This window comes from Nerophis lumbriciformis, linkage group LG32 (genome assembly GCF_033978685.3).
Source record: "Nerophis lumbriciformis linkage group LG32, RoL_Nlum_v2.1, whole genome shotgun sequence".
NCBI classification, from domain to species: Eukaryota; Metazoa; Chordata; class Actinopteri; order Syngnathiformes; family Syngnathidae; genus Nerophis; species Nerophis lumbriciformis.
Genome location: NC_084579.2, coordinates 28,379,408 through 28,398,275, shown reverse-complemented (window position 1 = coordinate 28,398,275; position 18,868 = coordinate 28,379,408). Strand labels below are relative to the sequence as shown.

The following is an 18,868-nucleotide window of genomic DNA, read 5'->3' as shown; positions in this document are numbered from 1 at the left end:
TGATCAGAGAGAGGCAACTTCCTTATGCCGGTGAGTTGCTTTCTCGCCTCTGAGCTCATAAAAATTAACCTAGGTCATAAATCATATCTCTCACCTGGATAATAAAATGATGTGGACATAAACTAAGAAGTTGGTCAAATTTGACAGCCAATTTAGACCCGGAGATGGTGAGAAAGACGTTGGTTTGCACCAAAACTATTTTTTAACTCTTCGCGAGGATTATGAGTCATTCTTCATCTAAACGGGAATATATCAACATCCTAACAGTTGGCACCCCAGTGAGATCAGACATTGTACAGTAAGTGATGTTTGATTATGTTTATTGCCTCTCATGAAGTCTGCATGAGTTGTAGTCAGTGTTGTAGTTGAAGGAAAAAGTGAACGTCTATGAAATTAATGCGCCGCCGTATGCTTAAAATGAGCAAAATACGTGAGAAGCAGCAGATCTACTGTGCAATTGCCCCTCGCCACACCAAGCTTCCAATATTGCAGCTTCACCACATGTTTTCTGGTCTTTAATTGAGCATTTTCAATAATTAAAATAGCTAAATAAAGTAAACATAAGTAAACACTAGAGGAGACCAAACCAAAGTGAGCCATGACGTTATTGCGTCTGTGGCGTTCATTCTGACCATAAATCCCAAATGCCGTCCAAAACGTATTAGCGATATCGTTATTATAACCGCTAACATTAATTACCTACATTTAGTGGCGCATTGATCAGAGAGAGGCAACTTCCTTATGCTGGTGAGCTGCTTTCTCGCATCTGAGCTCATAAAAATTAATCTAGCTCATAAATCATATCTCTCACCTGGATAGTAAAATGATGTGGACATAAACTAAGAAGTTCGTCAAATTTGACAGCCAATTTAGACCCGGAGATGGTGAGAAAGACGGCGGTTTGCACCAAAACTATTTTTGAACTCTTCGCGAGGATTATGAGTCTTTCTTCATCTCAACGGGAATATATCAACATCCTAACAGTTGGCACCCCAGTGAGATCAGACATTGTACAGTAAGTGATATTTGATTAAGTTTATTGCCTCTCATGAAGTCTGCATGAGTTGTAGTCAGTGTTGTAGTTGAAGGAAAAAGTGAACGTCTATGAAATTAATGCACCGCCGTATGCTTAAAATGAGCAAAATACGTGAGAAGCAGCAGATCTACTGTGCAATTGCCCCTCGCCACACCAAGCTTCCAATATTGCAGCTTCACCACATGTTTTCTGGTCTTTAATTGAGCATTTTCAATAATAATTAAAATGGCTGAATAAAGTAAACATAAGTAAACACTAGAGGAGACCAAACCAAAGTGAGCCATGACGTTATTGCGTCTGTGGCGTTCATTCTGACCATAAAACCCAAATGCCGTCCAAAACGTATTAGCGATATCGTTATTATAACCGCTAACATTAATGACCTACATTTAGTGGCACATTGATCAGAGAGAGGCAACTTCCTTATGCTGGTGAGCTGCTTTCTCGCATCTGAGCTCATAAAAATTAATCTAGGTCATAAATCATATCTCTCACCTGGATAGTAAAATGATGTGGACATAAACTAAGAAGTTGGTCAAATTTGACAGCCAATTTAGACCCGGAGATGGTGAGAAACACGTCGGTTTGCACCAAAACTATTTTTGAACTCTTCGCGAGGATTATGAGTCTTTCTTCATCTCAACGGGAATATATCAACATCCTAACAGTTGGCACCCCAGTGAGATCAGACATTGTACAGTAAGTGATATTTGATTAAGTTTATTGCCTCTCATGAAGTCTGCATGAGTTGTAGTCAGTGTTGTAGTTGAAGGAAAAAGTGAACGTCTATGAAATTAATGCGCCGCCGTATGCTTAAAATGAGCAAAATACGTGAGAAGCAGCAGATCTACTGTGCAATTGCCCCTCGCCACACCAAGCTTCCAATATTGCAGCTTCACCACATGTTTTCTGGTCTTTAATTGAGCATTTTCAATAATAATTAAAATGGCTGAATAAAGTAAACATAAGTAAACACTAGAGGAGACCAAACCAAAGTGAGCCATGACGTTATTGCGTCTGTGGCGTTCATTCTGACCATAAAACCCAAATGCCGTCCAAAACGTATTAGCGATATCGTTATTATAACCGCTAACATTAATGACCTACATCTAGTGGCACATTGATCAGAGAGAGGCAACTTCCTTATGCTGGTGAGCTGCTTTCTCGCCTCTGAGCTCATAAAAATTAATCTAGGTCATAAATCATATCTCTCACCTGGATAGTAAAATGATGTGGACATAAACTAAGAAGTTCGTCAAATTTGACAGCCAATTTAGACCCGGAGATGGTGAGAAACACGTCGGTTTGCACCAAAACTATTTTTTAACTCTTCGCGAGGATTATGAGTCATTCTTCATCTCAACGGGAATATATCAACATCCTAACAGTTGGCACCCCAGTGAGATCAGACATTGTACAGTACGTGATGTATGATTATGTTTATTGCCTCTCATGAAGTCTGCATGAGTTGTAGTCAGTGTTGTAGTTGAAGGAAAAAGTGAACGTCTATTAAATGAACGCGCTGCCGTATGCTTAAAATGAGCAAAATACGTGAGAAGCAGCAGATCTACTGTGCAATTGCCCCTCGCCACACCAAGCTTCCAATATTGCAGTTTCACCACATGTTTTCTGGTCTTTAATTGAGCATTTTCAAGAATTAAAATGGCTAAATAAATTAAACATAAGTAAACACTAGAAGAGACCAAACCAATCAGAGCATGCTGCTTACTTTTATGGCCACTGATTGGCTCAGCCTCAGGCAGCATTACTCTATTGCAGTGGTTCTGAACCTGGGTTCGATCGAACCCTAGGGATTCGGTGAGTCGGCCTCAGGGGTTCGGCGGACCCTCCACCGCGGAGGTCGAGACACACCCGACTCATCGTGTAAATAAAAACTTCTCCCTATCGGCTTATTATCGATACGGCAACAGCAGAAGTCACACTGATTTGCAGGTGTGTAATTTGTTGTGAGTTCATGCACTGTGTTGGTTTTGTTCTTTGAACAAGGTGATGTTCATGCATGCATCATGTTGTGCACCGGTAAAAATACATATAACTTTGTCTTGAATTTGAAAATATATATATATATATACATTTCACTAAAGAAGGGTTCGGTGAATGCGCATATGAAACTGGTGGGGTTCGGTACCTCCAACAAGGTTAAGAACCACTGCTCTATTGGATTAGAAAAGCAAAAAGATGACTAAAGATTGTTATTTCATGTCTAGAGGGCTCTCATAATGTTGCAAAGTGTACCTTGAAGGTCCTAAACAGATTTGTTATGCTCTAGCTATGAAAATATTTGATGTATAATGAATGATTCCTACTTCATTGAAATTCATTGATTGCGGTCATGTCCAGAACCAATTAAAGGGGAACATTATCACAATTTCAGAAGGGTTAAAACCATTAAAAATCAGTTCCCAGTGGCTTGTTTTATTTTTCGAAGTTTTTTTCAAAATGTTACCCATCACGCAATATCCCTAAAAAAAGCTTCAAAGTGCCTGATTTTAACCATCGTTATATACACCCGTCCATTTTCCTGTGACGTCACACAGTGATGCCAATACAAACAAACATGGCGCATAGAACAGCAAGGTATAGCGACATTAGCTCGGATTCAGACTCGGATTTCATTGGCTTAAGCGATTCAACAGATTACGCATGTATTGAAACGGATGGTTGTAGTGTGGAGGCAGGTAGCGAAAACGAATTTGAAGAAGAAACTGAAGCTATTGAGCCATATCGGTTTGAACCGAATGCAAGCGAAACCGACGAAAACGACACGACAGCCAGCGACACGGGAGAAAGCGAGGACGAATTCGGCGATCGCCTTCTAACCAACGATTGGTATGTGTTTGTTTGGCATTAAAGGAAACTAACAACTATGAACTAGGTTTACAGCATATGAAATACATTTGGCAACAACATGCACTTTGAGAGTGCAGACAGCCCAGTTTTCATCAATTAATATATTCTGTAGACATACCCTCATCCGCTCTCTTTTCCTGAAAGCTGATCTGTCCAGTCCAGTTGGAAATGCATCTGCTTTGAGTGTCGCAGGATATCCACACATTCTTGCCATCTCTGTCGTAGCATAGCTTTCGTCGGTAAAGTGTGCGGAACAAACGTCCAATTTCTTGCCCCTTTTGCATCTTTGGGCCACTGGTGCAACTTGAATCCGTCCCTGTTCGTGTTGTTACACCCTCCGACAACACACCGACGAGGCATGATGTCTCCAACGTACGGAAAACAGTCGAAAAAAACGGAAAATAACAGAGCTGATTTGACTCAGTATTTGTAATGTGTTTGAGAAAATGGCGGATTGCTTCCCGATGTGACGTCACAACGTGACGTCATCGCTCCGAGAGCGAATAATAGAAAGGCGTTTAATTCTCCAAAATTCACCCATTTAGAGTTCAGAAATCGGTTAAAAAAATATATGGTCTTTTTTCTGCAACATCAAGGTATATATTGACGCTTACATAGGTCTGGTGATAATGTTCCTCTTTAATTAACAGCGACGAATGAGGGACGACTGTGTGTCTCAGGGTTGCGTGCTGCACACATCACAAGAAATCACTGACATTTTGTTTTCATTGAAGCTATAAATGCACCTGCGACTCTGGATGGAGTGGCCCAAATTGTGACATCAACAACAACGAGTGCGAGTCCAACCCATGTATGAATGGAGGAACCTGTAAAGACATGACCAGCGGGTACCACTGTACATGCAGAGCAGGCTTTACAGGTCAGTAATGGAGACTTCTCACACCTACGTTGTTGTCTCTGCATTACCCTACCTAACCAACTCTAATACCATCATGACAGGGCCTAACTGCCAAACTAATATCAACGAGTGTGCTTCCAACCCCTGCCTCAACCAGGGGACCTGCATTGATGATGTGGCAGGATACAAGTGCAACTGCCAGCTCCCTTACACCGGTACAACACTTTGTAGCTACTTATTTACATAGGGACTATCTACTTTTTTTCCACACAGAAGGCCTATCCTGTGTAGTTTAACAAAACATCATCTAGTCGCCACTAGCAGGGATGCATGTTGTGGAAAGATATGCCTGTCTGTTTTGGATGGATAACTGAGTGTGTGTTTTTTTGGGGCGGAGGAATAATGTGCCACAGTTGCTAATATAACCTGGAGAGCTCGCGCTTGCACCGAGCCCCCCATTCCCTTTTCCGCCACGTCCTGTTTCCTGTCTGTGATAGCACAATAACAGGAAACAGGAAAGGCCTTCCTAGTTGGCTAAGTCGTCATGGAAATGGATAAGGAAGAGGGATGGAAAACTGGTTTAGTGCTCTTGTTGACACTGCTACTTACTCGCTTCAATGTTGTTGTTTTTGTTCTCAGGTGAAAACTGCGAGATTTTGCTGGCCCCGTGCAACACAAGACCCTGCAAAAATGGTGGACTATGTAAAGAGTCTGAGGACTACCAGAGCTTTTCTTGCAGTTGTCCTGGGGGATGGCAAGGTGCCTATTTCTGTCCTTTACTGGACATGTGTTTGTGGCTTCTTTGGTATAATGCAAATAACAAGATTGTATTTATATTAAGGTCAAACCTGTGAGATTGACATCAATGAATGTGTGAAAAGCCCATGCGGCAATGGTGCCCTTTGCCACAACACCATGGGCGGCTACCAGTGCAAGTGCTTGTCAGGCTACACGGGTCAGAAGTGTGAGACTGACATAGATGACTGCAAACCAAGTAAGGGGTCATCAAATGGACATTGTGTCTCCCGAGAAACCCATCTCAAACATCCTATGTTACGTTTTTCAGATCCGTGCAGTAACGGCGGTCTGTGCCGCGATGGCATCAACAGTTTTACGTGTACTTGCCTGCCGGGGTTTCGCGGCGGCAGGTGTGAGCAGGATATCAACGAATGCGAGAGTAACCCCTGCAGGAATGGCGCCAACTGCACCGATTGCGTCAACAGCTACACGTGCACCTGCCCGCCAGGGTTCAGCGGCATCAACTGCGAGATCAACACTAACGACTGCACAGACAGGTAGCTCACTACGCTGACAACATTGTCAGGGACCTCAGAATTTGTAGATGATATTGACTTTGTTGTCTTTTCAGCTCGTGCTTCAACGGTGGCACATGTGCTGATGGCATCAACACCTTCACTTGCTTGTGTCTGCCTGGATTCACTGGCAGCTACTGTCAATATGACATCAACGAGTGCGACTCCAGGCCGTGTCTCAATGGAGGCACGTGTCTGGACAGTTTCGGAACGTACAAGTGCACCTGCCCTCCAGGTTACACAGGAATCAACTGTCAGGTATAGCATGCGTTTCTCTGTGCCACCGTCATTTTTTGTGTTTTTCATTTACCATTCCCTACTTTGTTGTTTGTTAGAATCTTGTCCGGTGGTGTGATTCATCCCCCTGCAAAAATGGGGGCACATGCTGGCAAAAGGGAGCCTCCTATACCTGCCAGTGTCAGACAGGATGGACTGGCCTCTACTGTGACATCCCAAGCGTGTCCTGTGAGGTAGCAGCCAAACAGCAAGGTACTAATCCAAATGATACACAAATAGTTTGTATGATTGTACATTTGTTAATCATCATCTTGGTCTTCTTAGGTGTAGAAGTGACTCACCTGTGCAGGAACTCAGGCCAGTGTCTTGATGCTGGAAGCACACATTACTGTCGTTGCCAGGCAGGCTACACTGGTAGTTACTGTCAGGAGCAAGTGGATGAGTGCTCCCCTAATCCTTGCCAGAATGGTGCCACCTGCACTGATTATCTAGGAGGCTACAGTTGTGAGGTACACAATTTATCTAAAGACAAAACATTAAAGGGGAAATGCACTTTTTTGGAATGTTGCCTATCATTCACAATCCTTATGTGAAACAAGAGCACATATGTTTTTCTTTTTCTCATGCATTCTACATAGTATATAAATGAGATCAAAAGTCCACATAAAATGAAGCCTATGGGAGCCACTCTGTTCTGTCTATAAAGCCCTTAAAAAAATCCAAACACCTCCATTAAGGTTTTATATACATGCTGTGTGTATCAGTGACGTGCGGTGAGGTTCATGGCTGGTGAGGCACTGACTTCATCACAGTCAGATTTAAGAACATATGAACCCTAAAGAGTATCTTATTCACCATTTGATTGGCAGCAGTTAACGGGTTATGTTTAAAAGCTCATACCAGCATTCTTCCCTGCTTGGCACTCAGCATCAAGGGTTGGAATTGGGGGTTAAATCACCAAAAATTATTCCCGGGCGCGGCGCCTCTGCTGCCCACTGCTCCCCTCACCTCCCAGGGGGTGATCAAGGGGATGGGTCAAATGCAGAGGACAAATTTCACCACACCTAGTATGTGTGTGACAATCATTGGTACTTTAACTTAACTTTAACTTTACACATACAAACTGTAGCACACAAAAAAGCACATTTAATAAAAAAAACGTTATTATGGTCTTACCTTTACGTATAAATGAAGTCCACAACTAAAGCCCTCACTTAAACTTTCCACGTGCAAGATTGAATCTATTTAAAAAAGTGTAACCGAGGGTTTATAAATGTCGCCTATACTGTATGAAACTACAAAATAACAAACACGGAGGCTCCAGTTTACACGAGGACCACTTTATTTACCTTCTTTCAAAAATCTACGCTCCACTCCGTGTCAACACTTCCGCTCTTAGCGCCTTCAAAATAAGAGCTCAAGGCATATACTGTATAACAGCGCATAACAGGAACTTAACATCACAAAGAGAAAAGCCCATGGAAATAGGTTACAAAAGTTATTTAATAAGAAGCCAAAAAGTGCAAAAACAATAATGTTCGTGTTGGAGGAGTTGTGAATTAGATACACCTGCAGTCTGCAGGTGTACCTAATGTTGTGGCCCTGCAGTCATTCACAACTCCTCCAACACGAACATTATTGTTTTTGCACTTTTTGGCTTCTTATGAAATAACTTTTTTAAATAGATTCAATCTTGCACGTGGAAAGTTTAAGTGTGGGCTTTAGTTGATATAACAATGCAGGAGGCGGGATTACTGGAGCCTCAGCCAGTGCGTCTTTTGCAGCCGTTTTATGATCGCTCAGCACAAGAAATACGTCACACATACTGTTGTTGACAAAATACACTGTACATTATATACCTCAGCTAACTAAACTATGGAAATGTATAATATAATTCATATAGCAATACGGTCTCACTGCACAGCAGGCCAGCAGTTAGCCGAGTCCGGAATCCATGTTGAGGCACTGAGTGACGTGCCTCAACTGGCTGCTGTTCACCGCACCGTCTCTTCTCAGTATTTGAACGGCAAATGTGAAAATTCAGCGATTTTGAATAAAAATAATCTAAAACTGGTGAAGTTAAATGGAAAATAACTTTATAGTATAATCACTGGATACATATAACAATTTAATTAATTTTTTTTCTTTTTACATTTTTTTTCTTTCCATGATGGCAGGTGAGGCCCCGCCTCACCTGCCTCTAGTGACTGCACGTCACTGGTGTGTATTCATGTAATGTTGTAACTGGCACATTCATAGTAACATTTAATATTTATGTATTTTGCTTATTGTAAGCATATGTGGCGCATTCTTTTAAAAAACACATCACAAGGTCCGCTTTTATTTCAACAATATCACTGATTATTATTCACTGCAGACTGCATGAGAGCCAACAAACATAATACAACATCACTTACTGTATAAGGTCTGCTGTTCTTTAGGATGCTGACTGCTAGGATGTTCATATAATCCCATTTAGACGAAGAATGACTCATATTCCTTGCGAAGAAAAGGTGTCTTTCTCGTCATTTCCGGGCTGTTAAATTGTACCAACTTGTTGAAATACGTCCTCATCCTTCTACTCTCAAGGTTAGAGGCATGATTTATGATCTAGAATAAACTTTAATGAGCACCGAGGCGAAAACGCAGCTCACCAGTCGATGATGTTAATATAGGCACAAAAGCTTGTGATCGCAGCTATAAATAGTTTGTCTGCGTTAGCGCTTATAATAACAATATCACTAATACTTGATTAATATTCAAGTCACGAAATGTAAGTGAAGTATTGTTGATGGTTTTTGGATGGTTATTTTTTGGGTTTTATGGGCGGAATAGAGGACCTCCAATTGGCTCCATTGTAAGTAGACTTTTATTTATGTTTATTTACGAGTGTGTTAAAAAATAACATCCGTTGTTATAATGTTTGTGAACGATAGGCACATTTCTAAAAAAAAAAGTGGAGTTCCCCGTTAAGGGCCTGATCTACTAAATGTATGCGTGTACTGTATTAAAACATGTGCAAACATGATGCTCAAGCAAAGATGATCCACTAAGCTAATGCGAAGAGGATTGCATCTCCTAAATGAGCAAAATAGAGAGCCCAATCCATTTAGCGTGTCTATCTTCATGTATATACAAAATTATAATAACAACAATACATTTTTTTATGGGTCCCTTTCAAAACATCCAAGGTCACCTTACAGGCAAAATAATAATCACAATGAAGAATTCACTAAAAGTAAGGCAATAATAAGATTCAAGATACAAAATTAAAAGCATTAGTGAAGACAAATAAGCACTTTTGAATAGCTATGTTTTCAGTTGTGATTTCCATGTGTCAAGATGCAACTATGATCATACAGCACTCTCATTGTGATTTATGAAGACTAAAACTGTTTTTCGGACGCTGTTTTTCATCGACAATTAGCACGTCTTGAATATTATTCAGCAATATATATTTTATAATTTTATAGATGCTGGAATACTAGGAATGGGCTGTTTAAAAGAAATTCCATTGAGTCGTTTTGGTATCTGCTTTTTTTTTAATGGTGTTTGTTTCTTCATATAGTAAATATAATATTATATCATGTATCTCCTATATAAAAAATATCTTGCTACCGGTATATGCATTCTCTTGAAACGAGATCATTTCAGACGTACCATCAAAACAGCACAGTTCCCCCCGGAGCGCACCTTCAGCGTGCTAAAAATAGTTTGTATTATCTCCATTTCGCTTCAAAATAGCCCTGACACGGTTTATACTATATTTGTGTGCTGCATGTCAACAACATGAGGAAACACCACCATGGTGAAAACAATGGCAAAAACCTAATTTGAATTGGGCATTCTGCACCACTTTTGCACGTTACACACAGTCTTGGTCGAGCACCTGTAACAGGCCCACTAATAGTACACACACTTTTATAATTCACACACGTTATTTAGCACATGTTATTTGGATCTTATTAGATCAGGCCCTCTGTGCAACTTCTTTTTTTTTTTTACAGGATAAATACTCACAATTGTGTCTGTATCTCTAGTGTCTCCCTGGGTACCACGGTGGAAACTGTTCAAAAGAAATCAATGAATGTCAGTCTCAGCCCTGTCAGAATGGAGGAACTTGCATTGATCTCATCAACACGTACAAGTGTTCTTGTCCGAGAGGAACACAAGGTATATAATTGCATTTTTGCCTAATTCACACTGGTAAAACAAAGATTTAACACAATTTCCCAACACCTCGATCCTCCTCAGGCGTCCACTGTGAGATCAACCTGGATGACTGCAACCCATTCCACGACCCGTTGACCAACGAGCCCAAGTGCTTTAACAAGGGTAAATGCGTGGACCGTATTGGAGGCTACCAGTGTGTGTGCCCGGCGGGCTACGTTGGCGAGCGTTGCGAGGGCGACGTTAATGAGTGCCTGTCAGACCCATGCGATCCTAGGGGATCATACAACTGCATCCAGCTCACCAACAGTTATCGCTGCGAGTGTCGCACTGGATATACAGGTACCGGTACTAATGTGCCTTCAGCCACATGTGACACGAGCGCAGTGTGGATGTGTGTGTAAAAAGGTCATAACACAGTTTGTAACTTATTACCAGGCCAGCGTTGCGACAAAGTGTTTGATGGCTGCAAAGGTAGACCGTGTAGAAATGGAGGGTCATGTGCAGTTGCCAGTAACACTCCTCATGGTTTTATCTGCAAGTGCCCGCCGGTGAGTGTAATGCTCTAGAAACACCTTTATTGCCCACTACTATTCAAATAATGTGTGAGCCCTGTCTTTTTATGTTTCATCAGGGCTTCACTGGCTCCTCGTGTGAGTATGATTCTCGCTTCTGCGGGAATTTAAATTGTCGGAACGGCGGAACATGCGTGTCAGGCCACCTGGGCCCACGCTGCCTATGTCCCACAACCTTCACTGGACCCGAGTGTTTGACCCCGACTGACAGCCTTTGCATTTCCAACCCATGCTACAATGGTGGCACTTGCCAAATCACCCCGGATGCGCCGTACTTCCAATGCAGCTGTCCCAGCAATTTCAATGGCCTGCTGTGCCACATTCTGGACTACTCTTTTGTCGGAGGCTTCGGCCGAGACATTACCCCACCTCCAGAAGTGGAGGTGAGCTGTGAGAATCCTCAGTGCGATGAGTGGGCTGGCAACCACATCTGTGACTCGTTGTGCAACAACCATGCTTGCGGCTGGGATGGAGGAGACTGCTCCCTAAATTTTGATGATCCCTGGCAAAACTGCTCAGCAGCTCTACAGTGTTGGCGCTACTTCAACGATGGGAAGTGTGACGGCCAGTGTAACAGTCCTGGGTGTCTCTACGATGGCTTTGACTGTCAAGGACAGGAAGGACAATGCAAGTAAGTGTCAACTTTAGAATCTGTTAATAGTGTTGCAAAATGTCAAAATATTAACCCGACTGCTTTCTATCCTTCAGCCCACTCTATGACCAGTACTGTAAAGACCACTATGCTGATGGCCACTGTGACCAGGGATGCAACAATGCAGAGTGTGAATGGGATGGTCTGGACTGTGCCAACAACATGCCAGAAAAGCTAGCGGACGGCCACTTAGTTCTAGTGGTTCACATCCCCCCAGAGCAACTTAAAAATCATTCTTCGGCTTTTCTCAGAGACCTCAGCAGTGTTCTTCATACAAATGTGGTGTTCCGCCGCGATGCCAAAGGAGAGCCGATGATCTTCCCTTATTATGGCAACGAACAGGATCTGGTTAAGCACAACGTTCTGAAGCGCTCTGCAGATGGTTGGCCAGAGTGGGCTGCGATGCCGGCAAATGTTTTGGGTCAAATGAAAGACAGTGTGTCTGCGATGGTCAGTCCACGTAAACGTAGAGAGCTGGATTCTGTGCAAGTGAAAGGGTATGTACCACTATATGGATCATATCATTCCCTATGCATTATTTCCAAGAAGCACCTTGACAACCCTTTTCTTACCACATGTAGGTCTGTAGTCTACCTGGAGATTGACAACCGTCAGTGCTACCAGCAGTCCAGTGAATGCTTTCAAAGCGCCACAGATGTTGCTGCCTTCCTCGGGGCTTTGGCCTCCAGTGGAAATCTTAATGTTCCCTACATAGAAGCTGTTACTAGTACGTAACCTTCTCTTTTATGCATATATTGTTTACACCAGTGGTTCTCAAACCTTTTTTTCACCTCAGAAAACACTTGGCTGTCCAAGTACTACCATAAAGTCTTTGTTTACATGTGTTTTGCATGTTGATTGGCTGTGAGGCTGGGAAAGGACAGACGAAAGTGGAAAATCGCATGTTGAGTGAAAAAATTACGGAGAACGACTGTTCTGTTTGTGTCTTAATTGTTTATTTTGGCATCGAATACGGCCTACAGTCGTCCAATTGTAATGATTTCCATTGAAGGCTGATAAACCTTTAACGGCTCGAGACACGCCATTAAAATATTTAATTAAGTGGTTCTTAAAAATAAATAAAAACATTTAAAAATTATTTTTTACTAAATAGTGCCCACGTGCCACTAGTACCACAGTTTAAGAATCACTGGTCTACACTATAAATCCTTGAGTAATAAACTGAAACTGTGCCTGTTTTTCCCAGGTGTGAGACCGACTCCTTCTGGTTCAGAGCTCTATCCCATGTATGTCGTCTTCCTGGGCTTAGCGGCTTTGGGTTTTGTATGTCTTGGCGTTTTAGTATCACGAAAGCGAAAGCGAGAACATGGCCAGCTTTGGTTCCCTGAGGGATTCAAGGTGTCTGAGCCAAGTAAAAAGAAACGCAGAGAGCCCGTAGGGGAAGATTCTGTTGGATTGAGGTAAGAAGTAGTAGAAATGCCCACTCGAATATAAAGAAAACTGAGGACTGTCTTTTGTATTACCGTATTTTCCGCACTATAAGGCGCACCGGATTATTAGCCGCACCTTCAATGAATTACATATTTCATAACTTTGTCCACCAATAAGCCGCCCCGGATTATAAGCCGCGCCTACGCTGCGCTAAAGGGAATGTCAAAAAAACAGTCAGATAGTTCAGTCAAACTTTAATAATATATTGAAAACCAGCGTTCTAACAACTCTGTCCCAAAATGTACGCAAATGTGCAATCACAAACATAGTAAAATTCAAAATGGTGTAGAGCAATAGCAACATAATGTTGCTCGAACGTTAATGTCACAACACACAAAATAAACATAGCGCTCACCTTCTGAAGTTATTCTTCATTCGTAAATCCTTCGAATTCTTCGTCTTCGGTGTCCGAATTGAAAAGTTGCGCAAGCGTGGGATCCAAAAATGGCCGGCTCCGTCTCGTCGAAGTCATCGGATTCAGTGTCGCTGTTGTTGTGCAGCAGTTCTGTGAATCCTGCCTTCCGGAAAGCTCGGACCACAGTTGTGACCGAAATATCTGCCCAGGCATTTACGATCCACTGGCAAATGTTGGCGTATGTCGTCCGGCGCTGTCTGCCCGTCTTAGTGAAGGTGTGTTCGCCTTCGGAGCTGTGTGAAAAAAGCCACCCGGCCTCTTCGCGTAAACTTCCCTTAACCACTCGCTCATCTTTTCTTCATCCATCCATCCCTTCGAGTTAGCTTTTATGATGACGCCGGCTGGAAAGGTCTCTTTTGGCAAGGTCTTCCTTTTGAATATCACCATGGGTGGAAGTTAGCATGGCAAGCTAGAACCACAGTGAAGGATGACTTCTCATTCCCTGTGGTGCGAATATTCACCGTACGTGCTCCCGTTCCACAGTGCGGTTCACAGGAATATCAGTTGCTGTGAAATACGGTAGTAATCCGTGTGCGGATGGAGAGATTGCGTCTTTTTATGAACCGGATCCTTGTCGCTTTGTAGGAGCCATTTTGTGGTCTTTACAGATGTAAACAGGAAATGAAACGTACGGTGATATCCGCGCGTTTTTTCTTCTTCTTCCGGGGGCGGGTGGTTGCTTACAGTAGAAGAAGAAGCGCTTCCTGTTCTATGGGGGCGGGTGCTTTCCTTGGCGGTTGCTTGCGTAGAAGAAGAAGCGCTTCCTGTTCTACCGGGAAAAAAGATGGCGGCTGTTTACCGAAGTTGCGAGATCGAAACTTTATGAAAATGAATCGTAATAAAGCGCACCGGGTTATAAGGCGCACTGTCAGCTTTTGAGAAAAATTGTGGTTTTTAGGTGCGCCTTATAGTGCGGAAAATACGGTAATACAAATCTTTTCATCTCTTTTTAACAGACCAATTAAAATATCTGACATAAATCTCATGGATGACAATCAAAATGAATGGGGGGATGAGGATCCAGACTGTAGGCGCTTTAGGGTAAGTGAAAGATTACCAAATGTGTTTTCTACAATTATCCATTTTAGTTAAGATAGTAATGATTGCTGTCCCATAGTTTGAGGAGCAGGCCATGTTGGATCTGAGTGACCATACTGACCAGAGAAAATGGACTCAGCAACATTTGGATGCAGCCGATCTGCGTATTCAGTCTATAGCCCCGACACCTCCCCAAGGCGAGATAGAGAATGACTGCATGGATGTCAACGTCAGAGGACCAGGTTTGTTTGGTTCTGTTGATAATCATGTTTTCAAGTGATCTGGAAATCATTGTCTAATTGTTATCTCATTCCTTGTCTGTCCAGATGGCTTCACTCCTCTGATGATTGCCTCCTGCAGTGGTGGGGGACTGGAAACCGGTAACAGTGAGGAGGAAGAAGATCCTTCCGCAGAGATCATCACAGACTTTATTTACCAAGGAGCCAACCTTCACAACCAGACTGACCGCACAGGCGAGACTGCCCTGCACCTGGCCGCTCGCTATGCCCGCTCCGATGCGGCCAAACGCCTCCTTGAGTCCAGTGCCGATGCTAATGTTCAGGACAACATGGGACGCACTCCTCTTCATGCTGCTGTGGCTGCAGATGCACAGGGGGTGTTCCAGGTAAATGCCTTGTTTTATAAGGTGTCTCAGCTTACTGGGCCTTGTTATCTATGTCCTAACTGTCTATATAGTATGATCACAAAGCTAAACTGGTGGGTGTTCTTGCAGATTTTAATTCGGAACCGTGCAACTGATCTTGATGCGCGCATGCATGACGGGACAACACCACTGATTTTGGCTGCCAGGTTGGCAGTCGAGGGAATGGTGGAAGAGCTTATCAACTGCCACGCCGATGCTAACGCCACCGATGATTCAGGTAGCTAACGCTTTATCCAACTATAATGTACACAATCTGTATAGTACATTAGAATAATTCACCGTCTATTTTTGTCCACGCTGCAGGAAAATCTGCGCTTCACTGGGCTTCAGCTGTAAACAATGTGCAGGCTGCCGTGGTGCTGCTGAAAAATGGTGCGAACAAAGACATGCAAGACAACAAGGTGTGTGGCGTTATGCGGCCTGATAGGTATCTATAGTTAATTCATCGTAATGCACATGATATATTAAATGTTGCCTTGTTGTTTTTAGGAAGAGACGCCGCTATTTCTTGCAGCCCGTGAAGGAAGCTACGAGACAGCCAAGGTTCTACTGGAGCACTTCGCCAACCGAGAGATCACTGACCATCTTGACCAGCTGCCCAGAGATATTGCCCAGGAGCGCATGCACCATGATATTGTCCGCCTACTGGACGAGTACAATGTTGTTCGGAGCCCTGGCCTTCATGCGGCCTCCTTGAACACCTCCAGCCTCTCTCCACCTCTCTGCTCGCCCGACTACCTTAGCAACCTCAAACCAAGTCTGTCTGTCAGGAAGGTTCGAAAAGGAGGAAAAGATGGTGGCAAAGATAACAGGGTGAAGAAGAAGAAGTCCCTCGAGGGGAAGGGAAATTTGCTCGACACGTCAGCCGCGCTTTCCCCCGTGGATTCCCTCGAGTCTCCCCATGGCTACCTGTCTGATGCAGCCTCTCCTTCCATGACGTCACCATTCCAGCAGTCGCCCCCTATATCTCTCAATCACCTACAAGGAAAGGGAGATTCCCACATAGGTCAGATGAGCATGGGTAAGGACATGGGCCGTATGTCTTTTGAGCACAACCCACACCGTCTCGCCCATCTACCAGTGTCCAGCCCAAGTAGTCAGGGTACAACCTCTATAGGTGGCGGCAGGGTAAGCCAGTGTGACTGGGTGTCTAGGATGCACCAAACCCAGCAAGGGAGCTTCCCCCAAGCTTCACCCGTATCCCACAACATTATGGGAGGCCTTAACGGGGTCAGCACCGCCACCCTTTCACAGATAATGGGATACCAGAATATGCAGACCAGCCACTTGGCTTCTTCTGCACACATGATGCAGCAGGCTCACTCACGGCAACTCCAGCACCAGAACTCCAGCTCCAACGCTGCAAGGCAGTCTATGACGCAGAACTTCCCCAGCATTGAGCTGAATGGCACCGACATGCAGCAAAACAACGCCTCAGGCCACTCCATGTCCATCCATACCGTGATGCCACAGGAGACGCAGATTCTCGGCACCCAATTTCTCACCCCTCCCTCCCAGCACAGCTACTCTGGACCCATGGACAACACACCTAACCACCAGCTGCAGGTGCCCGATCACCCGTTTTTAACCCCTTCCCCTGGCTCGCCTGACCAGTGGTCCAGCTCGTCACCACATTCCATGTCCGACTGGTCGGAAGGCATCTCAAGTCCGCCCACCAGTATCCATTCGCAGATGAATCTGATCCCAGAACAGTTTAAGTAGACTCATATGCAATGAACATCAACTTAAGTTGGAAAATTTGGTTCACTGACAATGGTCCTTCATTAGCAGTTTTTATATAAAGAACCGATTTTTTAAAAGTAACTTTTTATTTATTACTGTGCTTTTTTTGACCTGAAAATATAAAGAAGATGTTTTTATATTTATGCTTTTGTTAATGTTATGTTTTGTTCTGTATGTATAGGAAGGAATAGACATCTTTAAAAGGAGTATATCAGAAAAAGACTCCGTAATGTGTACACTGGCTATTTATTTGTCTTTTGTTGCAACATCCACTGGATTTAGTTTTTATATTTTTGTTTTTTCTCAAAGTTTATTTGGGCTTTTGTTGCATTATGTATATATAGTTTTGCTTTTTTTTTTTGTTTAAATATGTTCAGTATTAACTTTATGTTTTAAGTGACACATGCCTTGTTACTGAATTTAAATTTAAGTCTTATCACTGAGTCTGTTAGATGATGATCACATATAAACCGCATATCAAATGATACCTGTTAGAATGTGGTTTGGAGATTTGGGACCTTAAAGCACAGCACAAACATATATTGTATCAGTTGATAGATTCAATGCAAAAATGGGAGAAATACATTAAAATCAACCTTAGCCTACTTTTTTAATTGACTATCTAGAATGCTCCTGAGCAAATGATTTGTGGCTTTTATGACAGTGGGATGATTCCTCATTTCATATTGTCACAAATAATGTTTATGGTTACTATGTTTAACCTGTGAAGAGTTAACTTTCAGCCTTGTTGTTGTTGTTATTCACTACAGTCTAAATAAGTGCCAGTGCGACATTTGTTTTTCCTTAGAAAACCAATGTATTTGTGGGTTTTTCTTGCATATGTCTTCAACGTGGGAAACATTGTTTGTGAATGAAATAGGGACCTTAACGACACTGCCTGCGCTTTGTAAAGGAGTGTTGCACAAGGTGCCAAAATGTCATGTTTTATAAACTAATGCAGAGGTTAAGATGTTTTGAATGAAGGTGTAATTTGAAAAAAAAAAAATCTACCTTGATGCAATGTTGTAGTTTGCAAATTACTTCCTGATAAAAATGTTTTGTAACAATGGAGTTAATTCAATAAAAGCTGTTACTTAAATATTTGAATTCGTTATTATGTAAGCTCCCAACACATATGTTATATGTACTCTTCGACTGAAAAATTAGGACACCGTTGGGCAGTTAGTTAGTCCCACCCGAGCCCCTGCAAAGTATTTTTGCTTGACAACGGCCATCTTTTTCAACCAATCTTGCCTAAATTTGACAGATTTTTGCTCGCCAGTTCTCTATAGGTTGGTAGAAATTTCAGGGCTGAGCATCTTTTTGGTGAGAATTTTAAGTCAATCTGATTTTTGGGGTCAAAATGTGGGGTTGAATAACAGCGCCACCATTGGGTGTATTTGTTAGAAATCTAGTAGCATTGCAGTAGCTTAATAGCCTCCTATTTTTCTCACTCTGTATATTGTCAATTAGGAGACATTTTGTGTTTGATACTTGAAAAAACAATACATTATGAATATACTAAAATAAAGATACATACTCTTACAAGCAGGGGCGTAGCACCAAATACTGGTCCCCCAAACACAAGACTCCTAAAGGGCCCCCATCCCACCCTAAACCCAATGTCACTGCCCCATACACACACAAACTTGATATGTTTAAACGCACTAAAAACTATTGCATGGATGTTGTTAAAACCAGCTTTACTAGGTTTTTGACTCGTTAAAGATGGGAGTACCATATCTAGAGCATATCTAAATAACCACCCCTAAATAATCAAGATTTGTTTAAAAAAAGTATTTTTATTTATTTAATTTTTTTTTTACAAAAAGGTGCCAACATA

The 18,868-nt window shown here is 42.6% G+C and overlaps 1 protein-coding gene across 1 annotated transcript in view; it reads left to right on the top strand.

The window, feature by feature from the left end:
* LOC133575013 (neurogenic locus notch homolog protein 1-like) overlaps nucleotides 1-18,124 on the top strand; it is a 39,358-nt gene extending 21,234 nt beyond the window's left edge. Inside the window, exons 14-34 of the mRNA XM_061927462.1 lie at nucleotides 4,642-4,787; nucleotides 4,868-4,981; nucleotides 5,406-5,525; nucleotides 5,608-5,760; nucleotides 5,833-6,061; nucleotides 6,136-6,337; nucleotides 6,415-6,568; nucleotides 6,641-6,825; nucleotides 10,357-10,489; nucleotides 10,571-10,828; nucleotides 10,925-11,037; nucleotides 11,121-11,692; nucleotides 11,770-12,210; nucleotides 12,295-12,440; nucleotides 12,921-13,134; nucleotides 14,537-14,621; nucleotides 14,698-14,860; nucleotides 14,945-15,243; nucleotides 15,352-15,499; nucleotides 15,586-15,683; nucleotides 15,772-18,124. Coding sequence (XP_061783446.1) covers nucleotides 4,642-4,787; nucleotides 4,868-4,981; nucleotides 5,406-5,525; nucleotides 5,608-5,760; nucleotides 5,833-6,061; nucleotides 6,136-6,337; nucleotides 6,415-6,568; nucleotides 6,641-6,825; nucleotides 10,357-10,489; nucleotides 10,571-10,828; nucleotides 10,925-11,037; nucleotides 11,121-11,692; nucleotides 11,770-12,210; nucleotides 12,295-12,440; nucleotides 12,921-13,134; nucleotides 14,537-14,621; nucleotides 14,698-14,860; nucleotides 14,945-15,243; nucleotides 15,352-15,499; nucleotides 15,586-15,683; nucleotides 15,772-17,004 — 5,206 coding nt within the window. The 3' untranslated portion in view covers nucleotides 17,005-18,124. The remainder of the gene's footprint in view (nucleotides 1-4,641; nucleotides 4,788-4,867; nucleotides 4,982-5,405; nucleotides 5,526-5,607; nucleotides 5,761-5,832; nucleotides 6,062-6,135; nucleotides 6,338-6,414; nucleotides 6,569-6,640; nucleotides 6,826-10,356; nucleotides 10,490-10,570; nucleotides 10,829-10,924; nucleotides 11,038-11,120; nucleotides 11,693-11,769; nucleotides 12,211-12,294; nucleotides 12,441-12,920; nucleotides 13,135-14,536; nucleotides 14,622-14,697; nucleotides 14,861-14,944; nucleotides 15,244-15,351; nucleotides 15,500-15,585; nucleotides 15,684-15,771) is intronic.
* Nucleotides 18,125-18,868: the final 744 nt, after the last annotated feature.